This window comes from Bos indicus x Bos taurus, chromosome 27 (genome assembly GCF_003369695.1).
Source record: "Bos indicus x Bos taurus breed Angus x Brahman F1 hybrid chromosome 27, Bos_hybrid_MaternalHap_v2.0, whole genome shotgun sequence".
Classification (NCBI taxonomy): domain Eukaryota; kingdom Metazoa; phylum Chordata; class Mammalia; order Artiodactyla; family Bovidae; genus Bos; species Bos indicus x Bos taurus.
The window spans coordinates 40,110,992-40,125,360 of record NC_040102.1 but is presented as its reverse complement, the minus strand read 5'-3'; the positions used below and the strand labels follow the sequence as shown (position 1 = coordinate 40,125,360).

Sequence of the window (14,369 nt, the reverse complement as noted above, 5' to 3'; positions counted from 1 at the left end):
ATTCCAAACATATCTTGGAAAATAACAGAATAAATTTTTAAATTGACATATAGTTGATTTACAATATCGTGTTCAGTTCAGTTCAGTCGCTCAGTCGTGTCCGACTCTTTGCGACCCCATGAATTGCAGCATGCCAGGCCTTTCCAGGTATATAGGTGTATAAATATAGATAAATATACACATACACATGCAAGTACTTGTTTTCCTGTTCTTTGCCCTAATGGAATATTACGAAATATTGAGACAGTTCCCTCTGCTATACAGTAGGACTTTGTTGGTTATGTATTTTACATATAACAGTGTGTATTGTATGTACAGAAAAATGCAAATGGACTCACGGACATAGAACAGAAGCATGATCTGAATAAATTGCTGAATCACTTATTGGAACTACCTCAAAGGAAAAGTGCCTCTGGTACCCTCTGGTAGCTTTCTTATGCTGGCTTTATGTTTTATCCACATTGCATACATGATTCCATTCAGATGACATAAGCAAAGCTGTTTCAGGACTTGTTTTTTTGTCTGCCAAGCAGCTCTTAAGGGTTTTTCTGACAAATGGGGTGGAGAGGCAGAGTCAGAGGGGCATGGAACTGGGGGCTGTGCAAGAAAACTGCCAAAGTTTGGAAGAAGAAAGCCTTGGGAAGACTTACAAAGGAAATAAGCTATTCCCTAATGGGGAAGATCAAACTTCAGTGTTCAAATGAGGTTAAGTATTTTATTTTTCTAGGTAGTATCTTTTTTTTTCTCAGAAAGAATAAAGGATATTTCACACATCTTTATTTGTAAGAAATAGGTTGCTACCTTTTCTTTCTTCTATTCCCAAGTCTCTTGAGAGCCATAGTTAGAGTAATTAAGATAATCATGGAAACTGTTGTTAAAAAAAAGTAAGCCAAAAATAATTTTTAAATAAAACACTGAAATTCTCTATTTTTGTTCCGGACACTCTCTAAAGACACATGCACGCATAAGTTGTCTTATTCCTTCCTTTATTTGTCTCCATTCTGTCCATTTCAGGCCGAATAGCTCTATTGCATATGTGCAGATTGTGGTCACTTTCACGGGTGCTCTGAGGCTGCAGGTAAATAAGTGACCATGCGTGATTTCCGTGGCAGAAAGGCAAAATAGTCAATAAACATTTTAAACAGGTGTTTGGGAGTGGCTGTACAGTCTTAACAAAGATACTGCACACTCTTGCATTTTCTAGGTGGTTTTTTTTTTTTTTTTTTCTTTTCCATTTTCCTTTTTGGCTGTGCTGTGCTCTGCAGCTAGCCGGATTTTGGGATCAAACCCGTACCCCCTGCAGTGAAAGTGTGGAGCCCTTACCACTGGGCCACCAGGGAAGTCCCTTTGCCTCTTCTTTTGACCTGGCTGTGACCCCTGGCCTCTTCCAAAGCTCCGTCTTCTCTAGAACTGGCATGGCTGGGCATCCTCTCTACTTCCATGTTGTAGGACATTTCAGTAGCCAGTGGTGAGCATCTTCACGTTTACTTCCCAAAGACCAGATATTGGGCTTTTCCCCCATGGGGAAATTCTGTTCTGAGACAGCTGACAGATTGGCTCTGACTCCAGGGTGGGGAGACGTTAGAGTTTACGGTTTGTGTTCCTGACCAGGTATTCTCAGGCTCAGAGCGGGCTGATGTGTTCATTTCCTATTGTCACTACAGCAAATGACCACAAACCCAGTGGTTTTGAAAGCCGCCCTCAAATATCCGCTTACACCTCGGCAGGTCACAAATGCGAAATCAGTCTCTCTGGGCTAAAATCAAGGTATGAACAGTCCCTCTGGAGGATCTGAGAAGAGAATCAGTTTTCCTGCCTTTTTCTGCTTCCAGTGGCAGCCTGTTTTCCTTGGCTTTGGGCCCCTCCTTCTGCTTTTCTAGCAAGTCACTCCAATTCTGCTTGTATCATCGTGTCATCCCTGCGCCTCTTGTGTCATTAAATCTCCCATTGCCTTCCTCCTAACCTTCTGATTACATTGGGCTACCAGAAAATCTAGAATAATCATCTCATTTCAAGATCCTTACTTTAAAAAAAATTGTTATTTGTTTAATTTTATTGAAGTATAGTTGATTTGCAATGCTGTGTTAATTTCTCCTGTACAGCAAAGTGACACAATTAACATATACATATTCTTTTGTGTGTGTGTGTGATCTTTTTCTTTTTTAGTTTACATCTGCAAAGTCCCTTTTGCCACGTAAGATAATATTCCCAAGTTCCAGGGTTAGGGCAGATACCTTTGGGGGCCATTATTCAGCCCCCCATAGCTGGCTCAAGGCAGCTGTTCTACAGAGCAGAAGTCCATGTCTTCTATGGTCTGAATGGTTGAGTACCCCTCAAATCTGCATGCTGAAATTCCTACCCCTGAGGCAATGGCATTCAGAGGTGGAGTCTTTTGGGGGTGATGCGAATGCGAGGGCAGAGCTCTCATGGTTGAGATTATAACAGAGATCCCAGAGATGCAGCTTACCGCCCCAACCGTGTGACAACTCAGCAAGGAGGCACGGGCTACGCACCAGGGAGATGAGGGCCCTCCACACAACAGGACCATGTAGGCACCTTGACTCTCCAGCCTCCAGAATTGTGATAAGCACATTTCTGTTGTTTATTCACTACCAGACTATGGTATGTTCTTTCTGCATACCTCTGAAACCGACGGAGGCATCCTCCTCTTCACGGCGGGACTGCAAGTCAGAGACACTCCCTCTTCTCCAGACTTTCTTCACGATCCCCCAGCTCAAAAATGTCAGCCTCTTCCATCCCTCTGCCTGTCCACTTTTCCCAGTACACAGTCTTGTGCGTGCCTCTTTGCAGAGCTAACTTTGTGTGTATAAATATCTTGGTCACTTCTTTTTTTTTTTTCAAAATGTTGAATATTTTAAGTAGCAAATGTAAATTTATTAACAAAATCCCTACCAGGGAGGAATAAAAATAGATAAGAATATTTAAACTACTGAATTAAGATTTTAAGAAAATGCATAAGAATCAAAGAAGGAGAGAAAGAAGTCTCCTAAATATGAATAGAGGACAAGAATCCAAAGCCTGGGAGTGCTCAGGACCCAGACTTGATACTGACAGAGGCCCCCAGAGATGAGACCCTTCCAAGAGAAGTGACTGCAAGGTGCCCTGGGGAGGCTAGACCTGTGTCCAGGGACAGAGGCCAGGAAATCAGACATGCAGGTGGGCTCAGACCTTGGGCATCTGTCAGCAGAACCTGTGTGGACCGAGTCTGTCTGCATTGGTTGGTTGGTTGGTTGATGTACCTATTTCTCTTTTTTAACTATTAAGATATAATTCACATTGGAATGATGTTCTTAGCACTAGGGGTAACCTTATTTCTATGGAAAATGTCATGACTATTTTTGATAAGAATTTCATTAAATTTGTAGACTGCTTTGGGTAGTATGGACATTTTAACAATATCATTTCTTCCAGTGCATGAACACAGGATATCTTTCCATTTATTTGTATCATTTTTAGTTTCCTTCCTCAATGTCTTATAGATTTCAGAGATTAGGCCTTTCACATCCTTGGTTAAATCTGTCCCAAGTATCCTATTCTTCTTGATTCAATTGTCAGTGAGATTATTGTCTTGATTTCTCTTTCTGATAATTCATTGTTAGTGTATAGAAGTGCAACAGATTTCTGTACATTAATCTTGTACAATTTTACTTAATTCATTTATGAGTTCTACTAGTTTTCTGGTGCAGTGTTTAGAGTTTTCTAAGGGTGTACCTTGTGGCTCAACTGGTAAAGAATCTGCCTACAATGTGGGAGACCTGGGTTCAATCCCTGGGTTGGGAAGATCCCCTGGAGAAGGGAAAGGCTACCCACTCCAGTATTCCTGCCTGGAGAATTCCATGGACTGTAGAGTCCATGGGGTCACAGAGAGTCGGACACGACTGAGGGACCTCCAGTTTTACTTTCACTTAGAGTTTTCTATACATAGTATCATGTCATCTATAAATGATTTTACTTCTTTCTTCCAATTTGTATGCCTTTTCTTTTTCTTATCTAATTTCTGTGGCTAGGATTTTTTAATAATATATTGAATAAAAGTATTGATGTCCTTGTCTTATTCCTGATTTTAGAAGAAAGGCTTTCAGCTTTCCACCATGGAGTAGTATATTAGCTGTGGGTTTGTAATATATGGTATATATTACATTAAAGTATATTGAACAAATAAACATAAAACTTGTATGGAACCACAAAAGACACTGAATAGCCAAAATAATCCTGAGAAGAAAAGAACATAGCTGAAGGTATCATACTCCCTAACTTCAGACTATAAAACAAAGCTACCATAATCAAAACAGCATGGTACTGGCACAAACACAGATACACAGATCAATGGGACAGAAGACAGAGCCCATGAACAAAACCCATGCATATGGTCATTTAACCTACAGCAAAGAAGGCAAGAATATGCAATAAGTAGAAGACAGTCTCTTCAGTAAGTGGTGTTGGAAAGACTGGACAGCTTATGTAAAAGAATAAAACTAGAACATTTTCTCACACAGTATATTACAGAAGTAAATTCAAAATGAAATAAAGACCTAAATGTAATACCCGAAACAATTAAACTCCTAGAAGAAAACACAGGCAGTACACTCTTTGATCCTGGTCTTCCTCAGGCAAGGGGAACAAAAGCAAACAGGAGCACATGGAACCTAAGCAAGCTTCAAACAGCAAAGGAAACCATCAACAAAATGAAAAGTCAACCTAGGGAATGGGGAAAATATTTGCAAACGAGGGGTTCATATCCAAACATATAAAGAACTCAAAAAACTCAGTACCAAAAAGCCAAACAATCCAATTTTAAAATGGGCAGAATATCTGAATAGGCGTTTTCCCAAAGATGACATACAAATGGCCAACAGACATGTGAAAAAATTCTCACTATCACTAATCATCCAGGAAATGCAAATCAAAACCACAGTGAGATACCACCTCACACCTACAAGAACGGCTGTTACTAAAAAGATAAGAAATAACAAGTGTTGTGAGGAGAGGGAACTTTATGCTCTGTTGGTATGAAGGTAGACTGGCATAAACACGACAGCAAACAGTGTAAGTGCCTCAAAAATTAAAACTGGAAACACCACATGATCCAGCAATGCCAGTTTATTCAAAGAAAACAAAGACTGTAATTCAGAAGGACACATGTACCCGGTGTTCACAGCAGCATTGTGTACAGTAGCCAAGATATAGGAAGCAACTAAGTATCCATCAACAGATGAATGGATAAAGATGTGACGTATATACACACACACACACACACACACACATATATATACATATGCATATATATAAGGGAATATACATATATATAAATGGAATATTAATCATAAAAAGAAAGGAATTTTTCCATCTGCAACAACGTGGATATTCCTGGAGGATATCATATCTGGTGAAATAAAGTGGACAAAGGCGAACAGATGCTGTATGTTTGCACTTCTATGTGGACTCTAAAATATATAACAATGAACAAGTGTAACCAAACAGAAATAGACTGAAAGGTACAGAGAAGAGACCAGTGGTCACCGGAAGGGAGCGGGTTGCACAGAGGGGCAAAATAGAGGAAGAGGACTAATAGGCACAAACTACTAAATATAAAAATAAATAAGTTATAGGCTGTAAGGTAGAGTAGAGGGAATGTGGTCAGTATCTTACAACGACTTTGTATGGAGTATAATATATGAAAATATCAAATGACTGCACTGTGCATCTGAAAGCAATATACTGTCATCAGTTTTTAAAAAGATAACTTTAGAAGTACAATTATAGCTATTGTATTTCCTTTTATCTCTGTTGTTACCAGTATTTTCCTCCTGTGTTCCTCTCTGCCTCACATTTCTTCCTGGCTCGTGGCTTCTCTGGCCTCATGGTTTCTGCCAACATGAAATCACATTTTCTGCTTTTCTCTGTGATTTTCCTTCCCCTTTCCGTGCCAGTCATCTCTCTGCGTCGTTCTTGGTGTGCTGAGAATTGAAAACCAACCAGTGCTAGCCCTCTAACAGGACGTGTGAGTCACCCTCCCCTGTAGAGGCTCCCATTAGGCAGACCACATATATGTTACCTTCCCTTGAGAATCTGTGGTCCCATTAGGCAGACTACATATATGTTACCTTCCCTTGACAATCTGTGGTCCCATTAGGCAGACCACATATATGTTACCTTCCCTTGAGAATCTGTGGTCCCATTAGGCAGACCACATATATGTTACCTTCCCTTGAGAATCTGTGGCTGAGTATCCCTTGAGAACCAAACCCGAGTCCAGCCGTTCGGCTTGGTCTGGCAGAATTCCATGACACCAAGCACGGAAACCTTTGTGCACGGAGTAGCTTGCTGCCACTTTTCTGAAAAACAAGCAGTCATCCCACAGACGTTTCGGCCTATACATATTTTACCTTATGTTTTTGGAATCTGTGTGGAAATAATCTTTGGTGAAAGCTGTCTCTTCAGAAGTGTATGTAACAGCTTTGGGTAGAGTGTTGATGCCCCAAAACTTATATTTACATTCCTGTTCTCGTAATTTATGAGATTAAAATCTTAGAGTTTTATACATTCTAACATATTTCTGCCTATTATTTTCTGAAAGTCATATTTCCTTAGCAGATGGAATCTTATAAACGTGCCCTAAAAGGGAACACAGGGACATTTTGTATATGCTTTTAAAAACAGACTTTGAGGTGCCAAATGAGCACCTCCTGGAGCAAAGAGGGATTCAGATCTCACTCGCTGCTCAATGGGTGTTCTCAGGGCCTCCTTCAACTGCGCTGTTCCCTCTGAATGACTCTCTTCCATATTTTTCCTTCCTAGACACAATTAAAAGGATGAAAGAAATACGTTGTGTTTTTTTTTTTTTGGCCACATTCAAGTTATTCACTGTGGCTTCCCTTTGGGTTAAGCTGAACGTAATTTCATCAGTAATATTTTTGCTGAAGATGACAGACATCAGAAGGACTGAAAAACTACCAGGCATGTAAAGCTGAGTTCTTTACAGCCGTGTTTCTTTTCTATCAAGACGAGCCGCAAAGCAACTCACAGTGTTTGTGCTGAGTTTAGCATTTTTGCTGAAAACAGGTACTTGGCCAAATGTCTTTGAGAAATTTTAAGTGGCATTACCTGGAACCAATGTTTTAAATAAATAGGGAGATTTGAGCCAAAACATAGTGAGAAAAGAAGCAATATGCATGTTGTGTCTGTGAATGCAAAAATTTCCCCCACAAGAAACTCTATATCAGCTGAAGAAATACAGGAGAGTTCTGTGTTATCACAAGTAATTTAAAAATCTATCTTATGTTCACTTCTGCCTATATTTTTTATATTTTATATGTATGAACTTTATATTTTGAATTTCAGTAGGAGGAAATAGATATGTTTTCTCCAAAAGTCTTGCCTGTTTTGTTGTGTAGATTACCCTTGAAAGCAGTAGTGCGTAAAATTAACACCTCTCACCACACGCTAAAGTGTTTGGCTTCTGTGGACTCTACTAAGAGTTCTGACTTCAACTTGGAGTCCTCAAAAAAGTGCATACAAAGTCATCAATGCCTTAACTAGCATTTTAAATTATTCAATATGCCTGTAGGTACTTGGCTAAGACAGGTCAAATTCCTTTCTTTATTTATTTATTAGTAGAAGGCATTTGCGCTCATTGGCATTGATGGCTCAGTGATAAAGAAAATGCCTGCAATGCAGGAGACACGGGTTCGATCCCTGGGTCGGGAAGATCCCCTGGAGAAGGAAATGTCAGCCCACTCCAGTAGTCTTGCCTGGGAAATCCCATGGGGGTTGCAAGAGTCGGAAACAACTTAGTGACTGAAAGAACGGCAAAGGAGGCATCTGACCTAGTCCCACAAGGCATGTCCATTATGGCAGCGCTCACGTTTTTTGTTCATCTGAAGCAGGAGTCCGCAAGCCGTGGTCTACGGGCCAAATTCAGCAGACTGTTTTGTAAATAATAATTTATGGGAACAAAGCCACACCCGTCTGTTTATGGATTGTCTGTGGCTGCTTTCGTGCAGAGTTTGTACAAAAGCAGGGTTGAGTAACTGTGGCAGAGACTATATATGGCCTGCCATCTAAATGCTTACTTTCTTTACACAAGAAATTTGCCAACCTCCTTTCTCGATCAGCGTCCTCACATTTTAGCTGCCTCGGAATCATCTGGAGGGTTTCTTAAGATACAGATTGCTTGGCCCACTCAGCCTTTCTGAGTCTGTAGATCTTGGGTGGAGCCTGGAAAAGCTACATTTTCAGTAAGTTTCCAGATACTATGTATGTGCTCCTTCAGGAACTCTGCTTTGAGAACTACACTATGCTAAAGGAACTATGTGATTTTTTTTAAAAGATCATATGTAAGTGTCATGTTTATATAGATTAATATTTAAATGTTTAGAAATACAAACCTGGAGGCTTCCATACTAATTTAGGTTTAAATGCATACAAAAGCAACCTCCAGTAAATTGTGTGACAAGACATGATTAAAATGTAATTTTTAAAAAAAACTTTTTTATTGAACAAAAACATGGGCAAGTTCAACTGAAGAAAATGCAGTGTGCTGTGTTAATAATAATCTCTCACAGATACAGACATAAATGTTAACTGTTCCCAAGACCCCTGCCTCCCCCTGGCATATATCCTCCCAGTGGCTGGTGGGTGCTGCCTCCTCCCATCCCACTATGTATCAGGGGTAGATTATTGCATCCCAGCATTGACAATGCAAGCAGTTATTTTAAAGTCCTTTCTTTTTAATTTTCTCCTCTAGTATGTTATTTTCACCTTTTTTGTTTCATTTTTAAAAAATCTTTGTGTAAAACACTTGCTTTCTGGACAATACAATTTAGGAAGCTTTATTAATAGAACCTACCTCTCTTCTCTTGACCCCTTTCACGGATGATGAAACTGACAGCCGAAGATTCTCATAGGTTTTAGATCCAAGACCCCCTGACCCGGTCCCCACTTCCTTCCCCTCTGCCACCTCAGCTCCTGTTTGCTTTGCCTCAGGTGGTGAGGGGAAAAAAAAACCCAATGAGCCCAAACTTAAATCAAGCATGAAGAAAGAAAGCACTGCTAATACCAATGACCATCTTTTTTCCTAACACCCTGAAACAAAGGAAATTCTCTGCTTCCAGGAATAGCCTTAATCAGTCACATATGTGAGCACAGACCCAGTGACTGTTCAGACAATTTTCCACCAACATAACAGGATTTTCCTGGCACATTGATTTTTTTTTCTTTTTCCTAGTATCAGTATAAGTAGTTTTTTGTTTTTCATTGGTTTTTTTCTAGAAGATCTGAGGCATAATAACAGACCTTTCAACCAGAGAGACAGGGAGCTGAAAATCTGCGGTGTTTGAAAGCAACGAGAAATGAAGGATTGTTAAAAATAGAAATAGTCCCCCGTTGGTAAAAACAAACAAATAGCTTTAAAAATCTAAGAACTGCGCCCTGCATGGGTGGGTTTGCTAACTGTCAGCTTCACCAGTTAATGATGTAGTTTGTTTAATGCAGATAGAAAAGACCATTTGTACCAATGCTGGGCTTTGTGTGTGTGATTTAAAAGTCAAATTGAGTGGAAATGCAGCAAATACTAAATGGCATTGTTTGTTTTCTAATTAATTTACTACAAACTACAAAATAAAGTCTTCAGTGTATTAGATGGTCTGTAATTTTTAGAAGAGAAAGCACTGAAAACTTTCACCTCCCATAGTCCATTAACTTTCTCTTCATCAGAGAGACAAGCTGCATTTTGTGTTTGAAGAGGATATCGATATTTGGGGGGACATCACTTTTGGAGTTTAGTGTGTGGCATAAGTCAGCCAGGGATATCATCTCCTTTGCAAGGCTCAGGGGAGCCCCGGGGGAGCCTGGGCCCCCGTGGTCTCCCTGGGGATGATGTTCATGTTTCATGTTAACAGTCCAGGGATGAAGGCCCCAGAGAGAAGGTCATCTGAGTGAGGACAGCCGCTCCCATCGCAGCTGCACGTGGACTTTTTGTTCTGTAGGGGCAATTAGCACAGCGCAGGCACTCAGTATAAGAAAGCACAGAATGGCTGAGGAGAAACTGCAGAGAGGGTTGAACCCGCAGATCTGGGTGCAGAATCTCTATCAGCCACAGGCTGGTTCTGTGACCTTCGGGCGAAGTCATCTGAACTCGCTGAGACTTAGTTTTCTTATCTGGAAAATATGGGTCATAACAACTGCCTCCTAGGGCTGTTCTATGGGCTAGAACTTACAGCTCATAAGTGGAGCGCCTGACATGTGGTCAACAGATAAATGGAAGTTATTATAGATCAAAACATTTCAGGGTGTGCAGAAACCAACCTGGGAAGTCAGTAAGTAAGCCTTATGAGTCTTTGTTCTCAGCTTTCCTCACATTTCGCCTTTACTCCCTTACTTCCATGACTGAAATTTTAGTCCTAATGTTCTTTGCTCAGGACTTATGTTGTTACTGAACCTAAGTTCATGTGTCTGATGCATAGTGAAGCCAAGCAAACCTGAAGTTTGGAGCAGAGACAGGTTTACTGCAGGATTGAGCAAGGAAAACATATGACTCTTGCCCCAAACACCCTGAACTCCTCAGAAGATTTCAGCAAAGCATTTTTAAAGGCCAGGAGAGGAAGGGATGTCTCAGGGTATGTGATCAGCTCAACCACAATTCCCTGATTGGTTGATGATCAGTCTTTGGGAGTCAGCAGGTCTGGGGGCTACGTGCTCATGATCATCAGGTAGTTCATTTCTTCCCTTTGGTGATAGTTTTAGCATCTAGGCTTTCTTGATAGCTGATGGCTCAGCTCAGATGTCCATGCTTTCCTGATGGCTCAGTTGGTAAAGAATCCGCCTGCAGTGACCTGGGTTTGATCCCTGGGTTGGGAAGATGCCCTGGAGAAGAGAAAGGCTACCCACTCCAGTGTTCTGGCCTGGAGAATTTCATGGACTGCGTAAGTCCATGGGGTTGCAAAAAGACGGGCATGACTGAGCAACTTTCACTTCACTTTGGTATCTGAAAAACTCGGGAAATATGCATGAGATACTATTATCCAGGTACCTTAGAGAGGAGCTGTAGCAGAGGATATGGGGGAGAGGTCTGTCCTGGGAAGGCCCATAGGGTCCTGGGTAACATTGTGATATGGTCTCCTCCCTGCCCTAACCTCAAAGCCACAGTTCATTCCAGCAAGCTTGTTCTCAGAATCGTATTATTTGATGGTGACACAGACGAGAAAGGCAAACATTGCCAGAAGTTTATCATTTACCTGGTGTTCACTGCACCAGGAACTGGTTTTCTTTTGGAATTACCTCATTACTTCATTTCATCCTCACAACACTCCTCTGAAGCCAATTCTGCTATTACCCCCATTTTACAATAAAAACTGACCTATTGATGGGCAAGATAATTGTCCAAGGGGACAGAGCCATGACTGGCGCCTTGGCGGTCTTGCTCTGAGATCATGCTCTTCGCCACCACTCTGTGCTGGCCTTGAGATCCTGTTCTTATTTCATGCCAGATGGTTGACCTTCAGGGCTTGCCATTCACAGGGCACAGGAGTTTGGGAATTTTAGCGAATACTGGTCATTAGGGCCCAAGGGAGCCTATGAAGTCCACTGTCAGCCCACCCTAGAATCTATTTCTCTATCAAGGAATTCTGAGTGCTGTGTGTCCTTGGAGGGTCCTTCATGGGGAACAGGGCGATTGAATGCCCTTAGCATTACGACCTCAGTTAGGAGCTGTTAAAATTAGAAACTTCATGAGAACTAGAAGTGCAGGAGCACTTGATCATGCTGTGCACTCTAGTGCCTCCACTGGCAACTGGCACAAAATGGCAAGTGAGGACTGGATGGATGGATGGAGGAGTGAACGCGGACAAATGGATTTGATGGTTGTGCAGACCAATGGACGGATGGCGCTCTTACAGGAAAGTTTACAGTGAGGAACTGATATCAAACTATTTCACGGATCTTTAATGGTTGTGTCTCTTCCGTACTTTTGCTAGGTTATAATTTTCCCTCGCCATGATATTTATCTTGCTGAGTAGGTCATTCCAAATGGCTACGTAAAATCCAAAGTTGGAAGTCGAAGGTCTTGAAAGCACACAGATCAGAACAACATTAAACAATAAATTTATCTAAAAGAAGTAAGAAACAAAATTCATTCAGTCAGTCAGTCAACAAATACTCTTTGAGAGTCTATTGCGTGTTAGGTAACTCTTATGGCAGCTTAAAGCATAGCTTTTAACAAAACGGAGAAAAACTCTGCCCTCCTAGTGAATGCATTCTAATGGAGGAGATATAAACAAACACTCCCCCACATAATGGATGGAGCTGCTTAAGTATCCTGGAGAAAAGTGAAGTGAAGTGGGGGTGGGGAGGAATATGGGGAAAGATAGGGTTAGGTGAGGGGGATTATTTAATATCAGACAGTAAGGGTTAGTTTGAAATTGTGTAGAAGTTTTATTCTACATTAGAATTTGAGAATTTAAGAAAATTAAGGTAGTGAGTATAGGGGAACAACTGGGAATTAGGAGTCCCAGATTAATAGTAGAGATTTTTCATGTAATAACAATAAAGAAGCAAATACTTTTGACCTGTGTGGTATACTTTTTTTTTTTTCCTTACAGGATTAGCAGCTCTGGACTTTTTAAGTGATAGCATTTGCCAGCCTTCAGCTGAGAAGCTGAACGAAGAGCCATCCTTCCTGTCATCAGCGCGGCAAAATGAGGGGCAGAGAAACCGTGCTGGAAGGAAGCAAGGTCATCTGCTGAACCTTCTTGACTTTGGCCCAGATCACAGCTCAGATTCCACTCTCGCTCCGAACTGACGTACCCCACTTTGGTGCCAGGCCTGGAGTGATGCGTCCCTGCCTCCGAGCGCCTCTCATCCAGTGAAGGCGGAACATGACGACCAGAAGCCCCGCGTGCCACGTCCCGGCGGTGAGCGGCCACATGGCTCACTATCCCGCCGCGCCCTACCCGCTGCTCTTCCCGCCCGTCATCGGCGGACTTCCCCTGCCCCCGCTCCACGGCCTCCACGGCCCGCCGCCTCCGAGCGGGTGCAGCACCCCCTCACCTGCAAGTAAGTACCGCTGCAGTCTTCTCTCTTTTCTCTTGGTTGATTGAAAGCAGGGTGGTTCATATCCAGGCTGCGTTCTCATTTCGTTGGGTGCCGGTTCCTCTGGATCTAGAACTGTACCTTTGGTTCTATCAGCAGAAAGGTGACTTGAAACCAGATAAATGGTGAATCTTAAAATTTGGTCCGTTCAAAACCTCATTGGTATTTAGTTCTATTGGGTAAATTGTAAACAGAAATGTTGATCAAAGATGTGATCAATATACCTGAAGAAATTGGTCATTTGATAAACGACATGAGCAATGAATTAGATGATGCCATAAAAATCACTGACGATAATCCTGATTTTAGCATTGATTTGGGTCGTGAGATCTTCCTTTGAATCTTACTCATTTCCTGGGTACAGATAAAACCTGTCATTGTTTTCAGCTTCCCAGGGATCTTGGCTACCAGTTCATACCCCATGAGCTTTTTAAATGTCCTTGATCACTTTTGGGTCTTTGAGCCACTTCTTACCTCCAATCTTCTCTAAAATGTTGGGTTTACAGTATTTTAAGATAAAAGTAGTTCAATTTAGAATTCTTAAAAACTGATGTGACTCATTCATAGAAAGCATCCGTATTATGTGATTTAAAGAACAATAGTTCTGCCTGTTTGAAGGCAGGCTGTGGTAACCAGCGAGCTCTTCCACCTTTTGGAAACGGTTTTCCTGGTTTGGCACCGGGAGGTAAAAGGCATATGGGTTCAACAGCGCTGCATCAGGCATCTGCAGCATCTTCTCTAAGTTCTTTCAGGTTCATAGCTCGGCAGGAGCTCTTCAGAGCTCTGCCTGCTGGTTATTTCATATTTTGCTGCTTTTTGGGTGTTGTTCCAAATATTTGTTCTTAGAAGTATCTCCTTTAAATTACTCCTTTCATTTTTCTGTGTGTGTGTGATACTATTAATTTTTATATTACATTTCCTATAGCTGCAAGTTTTATTTTAATTATTTTAATATTTATTTTTATTTACCTATTTATCTGCTACATGGTGGTCTTTGCTGCTTAGTTTCTCCCTCCTGAGCTCACTGGGAACAGGAAGGTTGCCCCACCTCACTGGGACCCCTCAACTCTTAGTATGGTGCCTTCAAAGTTCACAGGAGAGGGATTTCTGGATGCCTGGGTATTTGGATAGATGGATGGATGGATGCTTGAATGGATGGGTAGATGGATGAATGGATGGACAGATGAACAGACTCTCACTGCAGGAATGTTGGCTGCAATCACTCTACTATCGTGCCTGATATTTACTGATCTATTTTCCTT

General features: G+C 41.5%; 1 protein-coding gene across 1 annotated transcript in view; it reads left to right on the top strand.

The window, feature by feature from the left end:
- Positions 1–14,369, top strand: part of RARB (retinoic acid receptor beta) — an 888,683-nt gene that overhangs the window by 420,216 nt on the left and 454,098 nt on the right. The window contains exon 3 of the mRNA XM_027529802.1: positions 12,618–13,071. Coding sequence (XP_027385603.1) covers positions 12,894–13,071 — 178 coding nt within the window. The 5' untranslated portion in view covers positions 12,618–12,893. The remainder of the gene's footprint in view (positions 1–12,617; positions 13,072–14,369) is intronic.